The following is an 18870-nucleotide window of genomic DNA, read 5'->3' on the forward strand; positions in this document are numbered from 1 at the left end:
TTTAGATCTAACTGGCAAAAGCAGATATAATTCCCTAAAAGCTCTGTAGCTGGAAAATATAAGAAAATCACTTATGGGGAAAATAAATTAGGATGTGAGGAACCAAGATAGGGAATGAACATATTAAATCTTTCTTAGAACCACTAAAACATGACCCATCAAATAAGAACATATCAAAGCAACATTACTATTTTAGAACAATATTAAGTACAGTAATATGATTTCTTGCCTCTAATACGCCATACTAGGTCAAATCAAAACCATTCAGCATAAAATTTCATTTGACAACAGCACCAAGGAATTAGAGGGAGAGCATATTTGCTCACCATGACTCAGTATCAGGCTGTTTAAATTAAGTGATAAAATATTTAGGAAAGGAATGGAAGAGAACTTTGTAAGGAGAAAGTTACCTCATACACACAAAATATTTTATGAAGTTCTACCTGTATTTGAATGGATGAACAATTCAGTTTCCCAAACGTCCTCCCCAGTAAGGAGACTCACGGTCCTAGCTTCGTCCTTGGTAACTGCACAGCCTTTAAGACAGACCTGAATTCGTCTCCCTCCCACTGGAACCACCACCGTACCACCCCTCAGCCTCCAAGGATCACTCCTAATACTTCTACCTTCTCTGCAATTCACCTTATCTCCATTTCTATTTTTCACTCCAGTTTCCTCTTTCTCAGCTATCCCCAGAGAAAATGACTCTTTAATGCATGAAAATGGGAAGGAATTTTCAGGTGCTCAAAAGATAAACCAAAAGAATTCATGTATGTTGCAACTTTGCATGAGGTGTTTGGAAGAGACTGCTGCACTATATACTTTTGGGAAAAGAAAAGGTATACTTGTAAGATGTTTTTGAACATACATATACTCTTGTGATCTTGTTTTCATTTCAGCCTCATTTTTCTTGAAACACAACAGAACTATATTGTCAAAATAACAACACATAATGTTACTTTAAAAGTACAACTTACCCCATTATCCAAAACAGAGAGCTGATCCCGTGCTGCGACACCTCCAATTATCAGAAGCTCCCTGAAATGAATGAATACCGGAATAATAATGTAGAGAAAGATTAAAGCCTGCTTTTTCCCCCCCCCCCAATTCTGAGGAGGTACATATTCAAATTGAATAACTGAGACAGAATCTGTAATAAAAGTCTAGAGAAGGAAAAAAACAAGGCCTTTCATTTGCAGAAGCTAATAAAATGTTAATGAATGGTAAAGTGAGGAGAATGTGAAACCTTAGAACCCAGGAAACAGCAGTCCTCATCTATGCTTCTTCCTATATTAGGATAACTCCAGGCGCCCCGAAATCAGATTTCAATGAACCTTTATAGACACATGTGGTTGTATGCGTATGAAATATACACTCACATAGATTCTTAAAAGTTGCCTCCAGGTTAGTAACTAAAAACTGGGGGATGGGGTAAAAGGAGACTTTTCACAGAATATCCTTTTGTGTTTGAATTTTTCTCGTTCCAGATAATAATACTTCCAAAAATATGTTTAGATCAAAAGACTGCCTTATGCCAAGATTATTAATTCAATGCGGGGAAAGAATAGACTTTTCAGCAAATGGAGCTAGAACAAACGGATATGCACGAGCGAAAGAATGAAGTTAAACCTCGTTCTCAGGCCACACACAAAAATTAGTGCAGCATGAATCACAGAGCTAAACACGGATTTAAGATCTAAAACTATAAAATTCTTGGGGGAAAAAAACGCAAATTTTCATGATCTTAGGTTAGGCATAGTCCCTTAAAACACCAAAAAAATAAATAAGCAAACAAGCAGCAAATGAAAAAATAAACTTGACCTCATTAATATTAAACACTTTTATACTTCAAAGGACACTACCCAGAGAGTGAAAAACCCCACAGAATGAGAGAAAATACATGTAAATTATATATATCTAACCATAAGACTACATATATCTTATATATATATATGTATATGTATCACATATATCTTACAACTCAATAATAAAAAGACAAATAACCCAACTGAAAAACGGGCAAAGGATCTGAACGGACGTTACAAATGGCTGGTAAGCACATGAAAAGATGTTCAACAAGATTAGCTAGTAGGGGAATACAAACCAAAACCACTGTTAGGTACCACTGCACACCCATTAGGAAGGCTGTAACTGTAAAGACAGACAATAAGGAGAGGATGTGGAGAAACTGGAACGCTCACACATTACTAGTAGGACTGCAGAATAGTGCTGTACCTTCGGAAAACAGTCAGGAGCACCTGAAGATGTTAAACAAGAAGCTACTACGTGAGCCAGCAGTTCCACTGCTGGGCATATACCCAGGAGAAACAGAAATGTGTGTCCACACAAGACTCTGTACACTAATGCTCACAGCACAGTAACCAAAAAGTGGAAACAACCCAAACATCCATGAAGCCATGAATGGATTAATTAAAAATGTGGTATATGCATACAATGGAATACTTCCTGAAAATAAAAAGGAATTAAGTACTAATACACACGGTAACGCTGATGAACCTTACAGACGTTACGGTACGTGAGAGCAGCCAATCCAAAAAAACACATATTATTTGATTCCATTTATATATAATAAGATGTCCAAAAAAGGCGATCGATAGATGGAAATCAGTGGCTGCCCAAGGACAGGAAGGTTAGAGGGAAATGGGAGTGACTGCTAATAGGCAGCATTTCTTTTGAGGGTGATGAAAATGCCCTAAAGTTGGCTTTGATGGTTGCACAACTGTGCATATAAGAGAAGTTAAAATAATCTGTGCGTTTTAAAAAGTGAATTGTATTATGTTGATTATATCTCATCATGTGCATGCTCAGTAGCTCTGCTGTGTCCAACCACATGCACTGTAACCCGCCAGGCTCCTCTGTCCTTGGGATTTCCCAGGCAAGAACACTGGACTGTGTTGCCATTTCCTCCTCTAGGGGATCTTCCCAACCAGGGACCGAACCTGCGTCTCCTGCATTGGCAGGCGATTCTTTACCACTCAGACACCTGGGAAGCCCATATCTCACTACAGCTATTCACAAAAAGATTGTCTCTTTTTTATAAGTAGCCTACAAAATTACTTCCTGAGTCGGCCAGACAACTTTTAATCATTCATTTAAAAAATACCAGAAAATACAGAGAAGGTGTCAACACTTGAGTCTCATAAATTCTATGACAGATTAAAAAAATGGCTTTATGGTTGCCTTCTGCCTTGTTAAGCGATTCAGATAGTAAAAACAAAAAACCAAAAAGCCTTCTATTCTGTGCAAGTCTATTACCTTGGCACATCCCTAACCACCTACCACTCTAGAGCCATTATGTTTCCTAAATCTGGCAACGCCAGATGCCAAACTGGCTACTTAAGGATCACCTGGAAGACATGCTGTTCTTCCTTAAAAACCAAACAAACAAAAGAGCTCCAATTCTTATTTTCTGGAAATGATTCCGCATACCCAGAGGAGAGATCAATAAATCTGTAGTTTCAAATAAGGTCCTTAACTTCTAGGTTCTGTAACTACGGTTCTAAATCTATCATTTCTTTTACAAACCTTTACTCTTATCTACCTTTCTAATCAGATATATTTATGTCTGCATATTTAGCAGAAGAAAACTACACATAACGTAACAATCTATGCTTGTGAGCAGAGCACTGCAGGGCTGAGGAATGTAAAGACCAGCCCCTGCCTTAAGGAGTGTAAAACTGAGCTGGGACGAGTAAAATGACGCACATTTAAGACCAGGAATGCTAACATGACCGTGTGTACGGATTACAGGGAAGCAAATGCAGTCAGTCGTCTCCGAGGAGGGGGAAAGGACTGGGCTGGTACTGATACATTAGCTTCCCAGAAAGAACCAGGACTTGAGCTGGGTCTTCAAACAAGGGAAAGGTTCAATAGTACTGAACCTCTCATTTCAATAAATACTGAAATGAGAAACACACCACTTGATCATCTTAACAAATAAACTGATCTTATTATCCATCTTTCCTTCCAGGCTTTGTCCAGATGCACGTTAATCTTTACCCATAATTAGAGCGCAAAAATCAACCTATATAAGCATGTTATGTTCTTCCAAAAACACTCCCCTGGGAAGAGTTCTGAACCCGATACTAGGCAGGTGCTCTGGAAACGTACTCTTGTGTGACACCCTCTGTGGTGGCCTCAAGGCATTTTGTCACATTACTGCTGCGTTGTTCCTCTCCCTACCACTCTGTCTCGACTTCTGCACACAATTCTATAAAAGCAAAGATGAATTCTCAATTATACCCTAATCCCTAACCTAAATCTTCACACCTTCGGTAGGTATTCAGAGAGTTACTAAAAGAATGAACTGCATCAATCCTTAAGACAAAATTACAAATTATTTTACTGAAAAAGTTTTACTAAGTATAAATTTATCCCTGAATAAGTTTAACTTATAAGACAGATTAATATTTAAAAGATGCGCCTACGGGACATCAATAATTCAAAGTTTCTGAAGTTAGATCGTGGGGATGGTTGCACAACCTCGTGACCATATACTAAAAACCACTGAATTGTATACTTTAAGTAGTGAATTTTAACGGTGAATGTGAATTATATTTCAGTAAGAAAAGGTAATAAAAGCAAAATTAATAAAAATCAACTGGCAGATGTTATGTATGGTATGACTTTCCTGGTATTGAGAAGGTATGGTATGGCTTTTCTGGGATTGAAAGGGATTGTTACTGAGCCAGAAGCTCCCCAAGCTCACTAGACTTGTGGTCTCCCCGCCAGTGGCAGAAAGAACCCCCCAACTAGAGCGACCGGTCTGATGCCCACAGGCAAGGTGGTCACCGTGAGACAGGCAAGAGTTAACCTCACCAAGTCAGGTTTAACAACACGTGAGACACAGTGATACACTGTCTATGCAAGTGAAGTGATGAAGCTAAAATTAATGAAAAGGACCCTTTAATGAGTTTTTACTCTGATTCTACTTTGCAAATTATGACTCTTTATGTAAGAGACACAGGAAAAATCTCAATTTACTTTTTGGACTCTAAAATCACTGTGGAAGGGGACTGTAGACATGAAATTAAGACACCTGCTCCTTGGAAGAAAAGCAATGACAAACCTAGACAGCATATTAAAAAGCAGAGACATTACTTTGCCTACAAAGGCGCATATGGTCAAGCCTTCGAACTGTGGTGTTGCAGAAGACTCTTGAGAGTCCCTTGGACTGCAAGGAGAACCAACCAGTCAAATCCTAAAGGAAATCAACCCTGAATATTCATTGGAAGGACTGATGCTGAAGCTGAAGCTCCAATACTTTGGCCCCCTGATGTGAAGAACTGACTCACTGGAATAGACCCTGACGCTGGGAAAGATTGAAGGCGGGAGGAGAAGGGGACGATAGAGGATGAAATGGTTGGATGGCATCACCAATTCAACAGACATGAGTGTGAATAAACTCTGGGAGATGGTGAAGGACAGGGAAGCCTGGCGTGTTGCAGTCCCTGGGGTTGCAAAGAGTTGGACATGAATGAGAGACTGAACGACACCACCACTTTTTTTAAATTGAACCCTTCTCACTTAAACAGGACTTTTATATGGAAACTGTTACTATATATCAAAATCAAATATGTTTACACACGCATCCATGTGCATATTACACTTCCCTGGTGGCTCAGGCGGTAAAGCGTCTGTCTACAATGCGGGAGACCTGGGTTCAAGCCCTGGGTTGGGAAGATCCCCTGGAGAAGGAAATGGCAATCCACTCCAGTACTGTTGCCTGGAAAATGCCATGGACAGAGGAGCCTGGTATGTTACAGTCTATGGGGTCTCAAAGAGTTGGACACGACTGAGCGACTTCATTTCACTTCCACGTGCATATGTACACGCCCTGCATTTCTCCCTTGGTTTTTCCTACTTTACTCTTCTTCCGAAACGTCTCAGGTCTAAAGACAACAGGCATTTGAGTACAAGAGGACTCCTTACCTTAACTTAGGATTATCGATGTATTTCTTAAACTGCTTGACGTTATTCAGAGTTTGTTCAGCCAACTCCCGGGAAGGCTCGACGATGAGAGCTTTTGGAGCGTTGGGGAGAAACTTTGTTTGTGCCACCTGCGCGTTACCTAAACAGAATGAAGATTGGGGTACATCTCAGGATATTTCTGTTTTTAAGACAACAAGCGCAAATATTCCACCATCAAAATCTCAGAAACAACTGTCAGGCAATATAGATGGCAGTCGAACAAAACAAAGATTCCTAAAATGAACTACAGCTTCTTTAAAACTAGCTGCAGTAATTTTAATTGATCAAGCAATTTTAACTGAGCATACGCTTTGTGACAAATAGGCTTCCCTGGTGGCTGAGACAGTAAAGCATCTGCCTGCAATGTGGGAGACCTGGGTTTGATCCCTGGGTCGGGAAGATCCTCTGGAGAAAGAAATGGCAACCCACTCCAGTACCCTTGCCTGGAAAATCCCATGGATGGAGGAGCCTGGTATGCTACAGTCCATGGGGTCACAAAGAGTCAGACGCAACTGAGCGACTTCACTTTCCTTTCCTTTGTGATGAATGAGCTTTGAGATGTACTGAGCTTAAATAACTGAGGCCGACTAGGCGGCACAATGTTTAGAGTGTGCACTCAGGAGTCAGACGGCTTGTATTTGAATTTAGTTCCACCTCTTACTTATCCTATGACCTCAGTCAAGTCCCTATTCCTCAAGTTCTTCGTCTGTAAAAATACCTTACAGGGTTGTTGTGAAGACTAAATAACGCAGATGACACCTAGCACAGCGCCATGGCATTTAACAAGCACACACCCTGTAAACCCGAGACACCATCGTCATCATTACGATCAGTTTCCCCCGAATGCCCGGCCTGAAACCAGTACTTAGAAGTTTATGAATTGGGTTCTGACCCTGGATTTTACTGATGTGTTCAATAAACAAGAGAGACTAAACCAGCCGAGGAGAACCTGTACCTCACTGCGAGAAGCCTTGGTCACTGGAGTTCTCACCACACCCCCTTCTTGAAACCCTCACCCGCTGGGGTGCAGTACCTACCTGTGTGCTGCGACTTGACAACGAAACTCTCCGGCGCCTTGGAAAGGGCAACGAAACCGTCTTTCGGTGGAAACTTGAACTCTTCTTCCCCGAAGTTAAATTTGAGTTCCGCGTTCTAGCATTGAATAAAGGAGAAAATGGTGACTCTGAACCGAAGAGCAAACTAACCACGATGAAATGATGAAGATCAGATTAGCTTGTAGTCACAGCAACATATCTCTAATTACCTTCAAAACACAGGCAGGAAACAGGGCTTGGTTCTTCATATGTGGTGGTATTTCAAATGCCAGACCAAGATCTTTGCCTTAAAAAAAAAAAAGAGAGAGAGATACAGAAAATGAATCGAAACAACCAGAAAAGGACCGCCACATGCTCACACCGTCAAATCTACCAGCCTATTTGTACTGACGTTGCCCCTCCTGGTTCTGGCATTAACTGTGCTGCCTAATACCACCTTCTCAGAGAAGCCTCCTCTGACCAACCCCAGACCATCACCTTCCATTCCCTCACCCAGACTTACACACCCTTTCAGTGCCCACTGCTCCCTCCTAACATATCACAGATTTGTCTGCCTCCCCCACCAGTAGGTAAAGCCCACAGAACTGTACATAAATGTGTCTCCTCCCTTTTCTGCTGCATCTCCAGAACCTACCAGCCTGCCTGACACATGGCAAATGTTCAGTCAGCATTTGTCTAAAAGAAAGGTAAGGAGGAAGGGAAAGAGGACTGAAGACAGTGAGGGGATTTTAAAAATCACGAATACTGAATATCATATATATTCTCCAACAAAACAACCCATAGAAAGCTTACCGTTTTTGGAGAATTTGACATGGCCTTTATCTATATCTAGGTAACATCCAATGGTATCATGCATAGTGAATTCCTAGAAAACCAGAAAGTCAAGTACTATTAATAAAAAGCAAAATTGAAAATAAGGTTAAAAGTTCAAATATAGTTGCATCCAAAGTAAGTGCTACTACTGCATAATAATTACTTAAAATTCTAATGCAGATGTTAAAAGTGCCTACTCTAGCACATCACATATAATAACAGAAGCATCGGACACGCTTCTTAGAATCCACATGATATTAAGGCTCATCCACGTTACTACAGACACAGGTTACCAGAACAAGTGTATTTAGATATAATTCAGAAGAAGACATGAATACCTCAAGCATTAAAGTCAAAGCCCAAATCAAAATGGGGTGAATACAAAGAAACTATGGAGGGGCTAATGAATGGTACAAATGACAAGTAGTTTTTTTTTCATTTTGTATCATTTCTTCACCGCAGTCCAAAACTGAACTTTCTGTGGAAAATGTTCAGAAAATTCACTTGAACTTGACAATCGTTTCTATACCCTCAGTCATGTCACAAGTGATCAAGTATGCAAGAAAACATACTAAGCTACAATTGAGTCATCAAAGACAACTTACCTCTCCATAATTATCAAACTGCTTGTTGTGGGATTTCTTCCCTGTTCCACCAAAGCCAAATCCAAACTTGTCAGTACCTAGATTTTGAAAGTATTTTATAAACGTGGGAAGAAAAAGTATAAAGTGAAAAGCACCATACAAGCAGCTTAAAAGCTGAAGATAATTTGAAGCATCTACAAGTACTGTGTGGTATGTATTAATGCAGACTAACTTTACTGACTTTACTCTTACCCTCAACGTTATTCCTCCTGATTTTATGATGTTACAATATCTATTTTTTGGGGACATCAAATCTTTCTTGGAATGAGGTAGGGAATAGGTAAATAATATTATTTCTATGTCTCTAAATATAAACTCTGTATGGTTAAGTTTATTATTCCACTCCCCACTAAAATAAAACGTTAAAAATTCACCAATGGAAATCAATAAACTCAGTTTATTTAGAAACACTTACCGAGGTCTAGGCATGCTTGCATGGTAGACCACCCAACTCTGCACAACCCTTGGTCATGACAGGATACCTCATAGTAGTGCTTCCCTACAGGGGCAAAATACTTTTGAGATTTACATAAATCGTACACATATGATTCATTTACCATGCAGCCACTTTTCCATTTAGACATGAATCCGAGCAAACTCCGGGAGAGAGTGAAGGGCAGGGGAGACTGGAGTACTGCAGTCCATGGGGTCACAGAGACTCAGATGCTACTGAGCAGCTGAACAATAACCCTTTTCCACTGTTTCTGAATTATATTTTATATATGTTCCAAATGAAGACTTGTACATCTTTTTGCAACATTAAAAATCTTCTCCGATCCTCACTTTAAAGCTACTTTAAAGAAAGTTCATGTACTAATACATCTCCCCAAAAGTTTGTAGGAGCACAAATGTTGTTTAATACCTTTCGTTAAGCCTTTGGTGGCTCTGCATCCATGCCATTCCTTTACTTCTCTGCTCTGACAACAAAGACCATCTGACCCAATTGCTGGATTTGAGAAAAACACAGAAAACCATGTCAGTAGAGATGATGTAAATCATGCACTCTGAAATAAGTATCGTTCAGTCTCACTAATAAGATAAATTTTCGCTTGTTGCAATGTTCTAGGGACTAAGAGCTGCTGATTCCTGAAGGACAGCAGTATCTTCTGTGTGAGTACGCCCATTCAGCCCCTGGAGGACCATGCCAAAGGTCAGGGACTAGTTTCTTTACTGTGACCTGTTGACCTGGACAGCATTTTACCACAACAAAAAGGAATCAACACAGTACCTAAACCGACTTGCACTAAAGCCAGCTGCACCACCAACACTTATTTAGACAACTATTCTCTAGAGTCCCTTAAAGAAATGGATACTAAGAACGATACCTGTTGCTCTGATTTTATGCTGAATATAGTACTATACTAAAAGGAAAAGAGAAGCTGTCCCTGGCTTGCTCCCTAATCTGTGGATCCAGCAATCACAAACAGAAAGCAAGGAAAGTCTGAATAAATAACCCTGTCACTGTTATTTGCTAATACAGGACTCTCAGACATGATGTTCTATATTATATATCACAGTCAGTCATAGCGCTAATTGGTGCTTTTCGGCTTTAAGTAAAGCATTTGGCCTTTATCTGTACTAGAAACGGCAACTTTTGTCCTAGTTTGGGCTTGCAAATTATACCTGGCACCTGACTATAGAAGAAATTTTTTGAAAAAGCATCTCATCACACATTTTCCTTCACTTATCAGAAACTACATTATCTATTCAAAGTATAAATTCTCATGAGTACATCATATAAACCTCTGAATTTTTCAAAAGTTCTCTGACAATAGTAAATCTTAAAAATTTTTGTGTTTAAAGTTCTTTATGCCTACATACATAGTTAAACTAGATACCACATGGTGCAGAGCAGCATTGGGGTTGCTTATTTTTGTCATGATTCCTCAGGCCCCCTCTACCTTTCTCTGTATCCTGATTTTCTTCCTCACTGACACCTGGGGAAAATTCCTCCAAGTCAACTCTACTGTTCTGACTTGTTCTTCCTAATGGCCACACAGCAGTCCATGGATACACCCTAACCTTTGTTTACTATTCTGGCAGAAGCATTTACTTTGCTGGTAGTTTTTATCATTACAAATAATGTTGCATCCAACAGCTCTGAATGTATATCCCTGCATACGGGAAATTTTTTCCCAATGAGCTTGATCTTCCAGGAATATACATTCTTTAAATACTAATAGATGATGCAGAACTGCTTCTTAGAGAGGCAGCCAATTTGTACATTTGTATCACTCTTCTGGATCCTTGCTAATCAGCTGGTATAAAACAGTCACTGTAACTTTTAACTTTCCACTTCCCTACTACCTGTAAAGTTGACCTTTGCATGTTCATTGCCATTTGGATCTGCTCCTCTGTGAACTGCCTATTCACATACGTTGCCCATTTTCCTTATTGGCTGTTTACCTCTTTCTTACTAAAATAAGTAACCTTTTATCAGCCATCAACACAAGAACCCCTTATCAGTTTATAAGCATTCTTTATCTTTCCTCAGCATTGCATTAAAAACAAGTTTTTGAATTATAAATATGTTGCTAAAATCTCTCCACTTACCGAAAGCAGATCCTCTGTCATATGGGTTCATTTGCCATTTGTTCAGCACTAAGCAAATTAAAAGAAGAAAAGTTAACCCTAAATAAACATAATTTAAAGCACTCTACAGAAAATAAAGCAAATATTTTATATTTTATATCATACCTTAACTCCTCTAGGTTCAATACAGTTTTACTATTTGGAATGTACAATTGAAAGTGTTGCTGCTTTGATTAAAGGCAAAATTGAAACATGTCAAAATAATAGTCACTGACCCACCAAGGGCTCAAACCTTTTCTGCTCTCTTGTTTCAGTGCCTTTTTATAGGATGGCACTGATAAAATGAAGTTCTGGCGACTTCAGTCATAGTGAAAACAACCTACCAATGTATCAGAGTCTACTTATCACTTTATCATAACTAAAAGAAAAGCCAGTCCTTTATCTTAAATAATTCAAAAGTCACAAAGTATTTTCCTCCTTATGTCTGTGGAACCAGCATTTTCCTTTTCTAAAGTATCTTAAGAGTCTGAATAACCAAAGAATCGCAATAGCTAAAGAGAACCTGATGTGTTTTCAAGCCCAATTTCGGTCCAAAATAGATATCTTTTCTGGACTATTTCTGGTCAAATGGTATCTACCATCTGCTTAAACATTCTGAATGTTCTCTGAGGGTCTCCATTCACTGTGGGCTCAAGTGAGCTACTAGGAATTAAGTTAAACAGTACGTTTGAGAACAATATTCTCTCTCCAGATCCCTTCAATGATTTAACAATTACACCATCTCTCTTTTTTGTTTCTCTGTGTTTCAGTACCTAGCTTCTTTATCTGTATGTAATAGGACATGGTTTTCAGAACCACAACCATTCAGGTTATCTTCTGTGGAGTGTTCCCTTTCATCATCATCTCTCATAAATGATGGCTGATAGCCATTACAAGCTCTGAGACTATTTCTAAATAGACTAATAGTCTAGTGTTCACATCCATTATCTCACAATTCATTTACAAGTAAGTTCATTCTACAAACTCTGTGACACTGTTACTTTCAAACTCCTGAGAAGAAAACAGTCGATATGCCAGCTCATGCCACTTAAGCTTGCAATTGTGTCACAACCGAGTTTTGTTTCATGAAACAAAAGTGACTTAATAAAATCACAGATTACTCAAGATAGAATGGAATTCAGAAACCATTTAATAAAAGCGACAAAAGTTGAAGATGAGGAAATTGATGTAAGATTGTTGATGGCCCCAACAGAACCAATCTTCATGGAGACAGGACTGAAAATAAGACACCGAGTTTAAAATGTACACTTTACACTCTAACTTCTTGGGCTCCTTCCTTCTATCTTAAAGAACAACGCATGCCTCTTTCCCTGTAGGAGGCAGTATTTTCTACCACTGGGGGTTTTCCCTCTACCAATTATTTGTAAAGTCCTTCCTCAATGCCAATTTATCTTCGATGAAAGTGAAAGTCGCTCAGTCGTGTCTCTTTGTGACCCCATGGACAATCCAGTCCATGGAATTCTCCCAGGGTAGCCTTTCCCTTCTCCAGGGGATCTTCCCAAACCAGGGATCGAACCCAGGTCTCCTGCACTGCAGGCAAATTCTTTACCAGCTGAGCCACAAGGAAGCCCTTTATCTTCAATATTATGCATAAAAGCTATCAAGTTAAGAAAAACATTAAAATAACTACAATTTCCAAAATGCCAGTATTTTCTCAAAGGAATTAATACTAATGTTAGTATTTTAGAAGGGATAGTCTTTCAATGTTTACGCTCTGACTTTTAGCATTGATGGTTTCCACAACACCAAGTGACAATACCATACCCCGTATATCAACAATAAAAGTGCACACTCAAACCTCATGTCTTTAAATATCCAGCATGGGAATTACTAATTTATACAACAGGAAATTAATAATATGCAAAAAATCACCTGAAGCACCAGTTTTAATTGTCGCTTTTCCTTTTTTGCCTTCTTGTTGGTCTTTCAGAGTTTCATACACTATCTGAATAACCGGAATACTGAAAGCCTAGCGAAGAAACAAGAGTGCTCTATATTAGTAATGAGATATCAGCAACAGTTTAATAGTCAATATAAATTGTGAAAATTATGCATGCACCTTAAATAATTAAATAATACACATATTCCTGATTGCTGCTCTAATTTGCCCAAAGCCAAAATATCAGTAAGATAACAAGAGTTGACTGAATGAAAGAAATAGGAGCCAGCCAACAGCCCAAAATAATAAGCAATAGGCACCTACAGAATGAACTAAACTGAAAAGGATAAATATTACTCTCGAGTCTAGACCAATAGATCAACCTCTAATTGCAACCTCTTTATTTCTGGAGCCACTACATTAAAATTCAGAAGTGAGTATAAATATTAAAGATACTGTAACTTTTCCCAAGACCAGTTTAAAACTATATTCTTAAAGCCATATTCTTGTAAATCTTTTTCAGAATTAGCTGGCATGGCAACAAAAATATCACTCGCAGTGGCAAGCAACGAATTTCTTACATTTTGGAAGGAGATTATGTGATTAAATATTTCAAAGCAAAAACCACTGTTTAAAGACCCTGATGCTGGGAAAGATGGAAGGCAGGAGAAGGACGACAGAGGATGAGATGGATGGATGGCATCACCGACTCAACGGACAGGAGTTTGAGCAGACTTCAGGAGATGGTGATGGATAGGGAAGCCTGGTGTGTTACAGACCACAGGGTCACAAAGAGTCGGACATGACTTAGGTGACTGAACAACAAAAGTTGCTTTAAAAATCAACTCATACAAAGTCAACTTAGAAGTTTACTTACCCCAGTTTTTCCACTTCCTGTTTCTGCAGCCTAAATGAAAAAAATAAATAAAGCTTAAATTGCCAGCTAAAGAAATCAAATTAACGTGATAGCATGTAGAAATCTCTAACGATACACAAGCTAGCCAGATTATTCCGATTTCCTCATTCTTTTGACTACTGCCAATCTTGCCGTTTCTTTTCCATTCTCTCTGCAATCAGTTCGCTTTTCCCATTGCTAACAGTCAAATCTAAATCCTGACTATGCTAACACCCTAACGCATCTCACCTCTCAGAGCTATACTACAAGCTGCTACCAAATCAGTCTTCATAAAAGAAAACACACTTCTAACCATGCAAAGCATCTCTAGTTAAACATGTCCAATGATCCCCACTGCCAACAGACACCCAAATTCTTTACCATGATCCTTAAGGGCTCAGATAATCTGACCCACCATATACTCCCATCTTATCTCAAGTTACACCTCCCCACCCCCGCACCGCAGACACACCTATGTCATGCTACCACTGAGTGAACTACTCTGGCATCATATCCTGCATTCTCCTATTCCCTGTTTTTGCCGATGTGCTCTCTACCTGGAGGGCACTTCTCCTTATTGTCCCTTGTCCAAAATCTACTTCCTCCAAGCCGAGTCCTTTACAATTCCTTAAGCAGAAGAGTAACTGCACCCCCACTTGAATCTTGTCACGCACTGCGTTTCTAAGGCAAATCCTCCCTTGTATGACATTTATCTGTGTACCTGTCTTACTGAGTTACTGGGTTTAAGCTTCTGAAGGACAAGGGCTGCATCGTATCCACCTCTGTGTTCCCCACAACTCCTACCTACTTATTTTGAATGGAGCATATGGATCTTCAATGTTGGTGAATAAACAAAATTAATTTGGTGATAATATCATTTTAAAGCCTATGGGGCCTCTTTAAGTGTGCGGTTACAAACAGCCCCAGAATTGTGTTTCCCTGGCTTCCGACTACCCCACCATGTTTAAACATACCATAAGGACATCACCTCCTCCTAGGATCAGGGGGATCGATTCAGCCTGGATATCAGTTGGGAGACTAGAAGAATCATTTTGAAGAATTTTAGTTAGTGAATAAAAAAAGAAAAAAAAAATCACCTAAGCTCATTAAGTCATGTTAAACAATAAACCTAGATGAGAATTTTATTTGGTACACGCTAACAATCTTTTTTCAGCTAAAAATATACCAACGTTTAAAAAGGAAATTCTACAATTTAAAGAATCACAAGAAAAAAACTGAATTTCACTTACCCAACTGGGCCCAACAATCTTTGATAAAATCACTAACCATTATTTAAATTATAAAATTCTGCTGTCACAGGAACATACAAGTTTTTAAAGACAGAGGTACTTACAGCCAATCCATCTCTTCCACGGCTTGTGCAATCTCAGGCATAACACCCATCTCTGGAAATAATAATTAATTTTAAAGATTACACATAGTACTAAACAAAATTATATTGCTCTTGACCCAGAGGGATGTTGTAGGGAGGGAGGTGGGAGGGGGGTTCATGTTTAGGAACGCATGTACCCCCATGGTGGATTCATGTCAATGTATGGCAAAACCAATACAGTATTGTAAAGTAAAATAAAGTAAAAATTAAAAATTTAAAAAAAAATTACTGTTCAGTGGTGAAACAGGTTTGAGGCAACATTCAGTTACAAAGTGTCTACTGAGTATAAATTTTGGAGAAAGACCTTGAAAGTCAAATTCAAGCTCTCACTACCAATGTGACCTTAAGCAAGCTACACACCTATTTCCCCACAGAAAATGGAGCTAAAATACTGCCTACATTGTAGGGATATGGGATGATTACAGAGCCTCATATGTAATGCACCTGGAACACAGCTGCCACTTAGTCATGATACCCAGCAGCAAACAGTGACAGTTTCCTTTCTACCACTAGTGAGAAATCTGCCGGAATTGGAGAGAGGGTTCCAGACCAGTACCTTGGTGTTTCATCTAGAGATAATGTGGTTATCATGTGTATTGCCTCTGTGAGGACCACGTGAATACCCTCAGCGATCTGAGATCAATGAACAGGTAAGAAGAGGGAGCCCACATTCACAGGTAGCCATAATCAAAACTATGATGAACTGAAAGGGAGGGGCTGGTGGTGAGAACTTGGGTTAACTGGAAATGTCAGCTGAAGAACTTCTCTGTTCTTACCTGTTCACATGTTTCAAGTAATTTACACCAAAGCGAATCCTAAATAAATAGGCCAGGTTATATCTCACTGGATTTTGAAATTGCATCACTTCTCAAATGAACTGTAGAGTTGTATGGAATAGTCAGTTGTATTTCTTTCCAAATAAGAAGTGATCTTTCAAGTCTGCATTTTAAAACTGTAGCTTTTATTACTGTTATCTATACAACAGTATATATTTCTATTAAAAAACGAACAATACTCAAATACATCCAACCCCAAAGATAAACTATTTGGATATTTTGTATTTCTTATAATTGTTAATAAAAAAATTATAAAAAATTTATTTTATCATAAAATAAATCTATAATCCACTGCGAAAGTAGCTCCCACACGCCCCCCTCTACCACGTCAGGTGAGAAGACTCATATTAGCAGTCAACAGTAGATACAATACTAACATTTTATGTGTGCTCAGTAGCGCCTGACTCTTTGTGGCCCAATGGACTGCAGCCAGCCAGGCTCCCTTGCCATGGAATTTTCCAGGCAAGAATACTGGAGTGGGTTGCCATTTCCTTCTCCAGGGATATTCCTGACCCAGGGATGGAACCTGCACTAGTGGGCAGATTCTTTACCACTAATGCCAGCTGGAAAGCCCCAGCATTTTATATAGTGACCTAGTTAATATAAACATTGATGACATAAGAAAGCAGAAAAATCTCTTCCAAAAAGGCAGGCTCTCCTACCCCTCAATCTCTTTGACGAAATCCACAGATTGAAAAACTAATCCAGGTCAAAAGTACAGCCAAGCTGACCTTTTTAAAAAGTGACCCCATGAGAGTCTAGGTGTATTCTCTCTCCTAAAATGCAAACTGCTTGAAAAAAGAGTGAAGGTCTTCAATAGGCTGCATCCATATTAAGTTGCTTGTGGAACTATTACATTGCGAGCAGCAACTAAAGATGGCTTTCAGCAAATTCCAGGCAAGTTCTTGTTCCACACTGGTCATACTCTTTGCACATTTGCTTTGAAACCATGTTTACTTTAAACAGAACATTTTTAATACTCAAAAGAAAAATAGCAATATTCATGCTCTTTAATTCCACTATTGTCTTTATTTCACATCACAGACTCTTCCAGCCCTTTACCCTAATATTGCTGAAATCTGTGCATGACTCCCAAAGAAGAGACCCTACAAAATGACAACCTGGAGCTAGCTGCTCCGCACACCTAAGCTCTGAAATCTTGTTTTAGGAGAGCTGGTCAAAGAAAAACAGCTCCCAGTCTGTGCAGATTTCCTCCTGTCTCCCATGAAACCCAACTAAAAACATCAGAAATCCTCCTCACAACTAAAAATATGGAATTCCTAATGTTCTAATAGTAGAAAAATGAAGAAAGTAACAATACTAGGTTATATCTGAAGTCATCTTAATAGATTAACAAACATTAAAGATGGTTGGCCTAATTGCATACATTTATTGCTAGGTAAATGTACAACTTTCAGTATGTAAGGCTGACTGCAACTTGTGGACGTATAAAGGAAGAATGATAAAGAAAAAGGAAAAAAAAACAACTGTCCAGGTACGTAAGCCATCTCAAATTCCTTTTCGGAACGAAAGAGAGTATCGCCAGAAAACGATTTTGAAAAGTGTGCGCTGAGCTCATGTTTACTTGGCTGAAAAGGCTTTCCCTATAGCTTAGATATATGTAACGTTACGGTTGATGTAACAGCGCTTAACAACGAAGAAGGATCAGGTTTGCGCCTAGGACTTTTCTTTTTGGAACGGGCTGGGGAAAGCTCTAGATGCAGGGTAGTCACTTCCAAGTAAGCCTTCTCTGCGCGCCCCGCTGCCTCCCGGCCCGGCCCGCCTCTCCCCGGGCGCGAGCAGAAGACGGTTCCCTGCACCACCCGCCACGTCAAAGCGCAGGAGGCCCGGGGCTCCGAGCGCAGCTGCAGCATCGCCGCCGCAGCGGGCGGGACAGCCGGGTGCAGGGCGGCTGGAAGGAGAGACAGACGGAAGCAAGCACCGGGGAGGCCCGGTCAGACGGCCAGCATCCAGACAGCAAAAGGCTGTCTCCCTGCAACAGCGAGGCGCACCGATCGGGCCTCCCGCGCTGCCACTGGTTCCCCCGAACCCGCCCCGGGAGCGGGCAAAGAAGAGATCTGCCTAGAGAGCTCCCTCCTGAACCGCGCGGCCCCTCTCCGCCCCTCGGCCCAAGTCGAGGCGCCGATCAGGCCGCCCGCTCCGGACCCCCTGCTCCGCGGACGCACCGGAGAAGGCCGCCATCTTCGCCCGGTCCTCCGCCGCTCGGCTCGCGCTCCCTCCCTCCGCCCGGACACGCTGCGCGCTGGCGGCGGGCGCTTCCGCCCTCCGGCCCCCGCCCGGGTCTGCTGCTTTCCAATTCCGGGCAGGCACACAGCCTCGACAGAACGGTTCCGGGCACAGAAAGACCCGCTCCTGGTCCTCACAGCACAGGCCCAGTTCAGCTGCGCCTTGGCTTTTCCTGAGGAGCCAGGACCCGTCTTCATTAGACGAACTCAGAGTTACCTTTTACGTCAAATATGCTGTGTGTCATCAGGACCACTTTCTCACGTATAAGGAAGCAGGCCTTTCGTAATGAGGCTCACACAAGGTCCAGGATGATCCAACAACAAAACTGTGTTATCTCTGTTACCTCCCTCAGACCCCGCAACTTCTCACAGATAATAAGCAGGGCTTTCTGGTGTGTGAATGACCTGGAGAGAATGTACTGAACTCAATCTCCAAAAAAAAAAAATACTAGGGAGAGAAGAGCCTGGCACCTAATAGCCATTTATTAAGTATTTTTGGCTGATCTCAGCCTCCCAGCCTCCCATC

General features: G+C 40.4%; 1 protein-coding gene across 1 annotated transcript in view; it reads right to left on the bottom strand.

Moving 5' to 3' along the window:
- DDX1 (DEAD-box helicase 1) overlaps window positions 1-18369 on the bottom strand; it is a 31058-nt gene extending 12689 nt beyond the window's left edge. Inside the window, exons 1-14 of the mRNA XM_052647699.1 lie at window positions 18285-18369; window positions 15224-15275; window positions 14844-14907; window positions 13852-13881; window positions 12968-13064; window positions 11057-11104; window positions 9366-9449; window positions 8919-9002; window positions 8465-8541; window positions 7839-7911; window positions 7256-7332; window positions 7029-7143; window positions 5953-6091; window positions 978-1038 (exon numbers count right to left, since the gene is read on the bottom strand). Coding sequence (XP_052503659.1) covers window positions 978-1038; window positions 5953-6091; window positions 7029-7143; window positions 7256-7332; window positions 7839-7911; window positions 8465-8541; window positions 8919-9002; window positions 9366-9449; window positions 11057-11104; window positions 12968-13064; window positions 13852-13881; window positions 14844-14907; window positions 15224-15275; window positions 18285-18300 — 1017 coding nt within the window. The 5' untranslated portion in view covers window positions 18301-18369. The remainder of the gene's footprint in view (window positions 1-977; window positions 1039-5952; window positions 6092-7028; window positions 7144-7255; window positions 7333-7838; window positions 7912-8464; window positions 8542-8918; window positions 9003-9365; window positions 9450-11056; window positions 11105-12967; window positions 13065-13851; window positions 13882-14843; window positions 14908-15223; window positions 15276-18284) is intronic.
- Between the last annotated feature and the right edge of the window lie 501 nt (window positions 18370-18870).

Source organism: Budorcas taxicolor, chromosome 11 (assembly GCF_023091745.1).
Source record: "Budorcas taxicolor isolate Tak-1 chromosome 11, Takin1.1, whole genome shotgun sequence".
Taxonomy (NCBI): Eukaryota; Metazoa; Chordata; class Mammalia; order Artiodactyla; family Bovidae; genus Budorcas; species Budorcas taxicolor.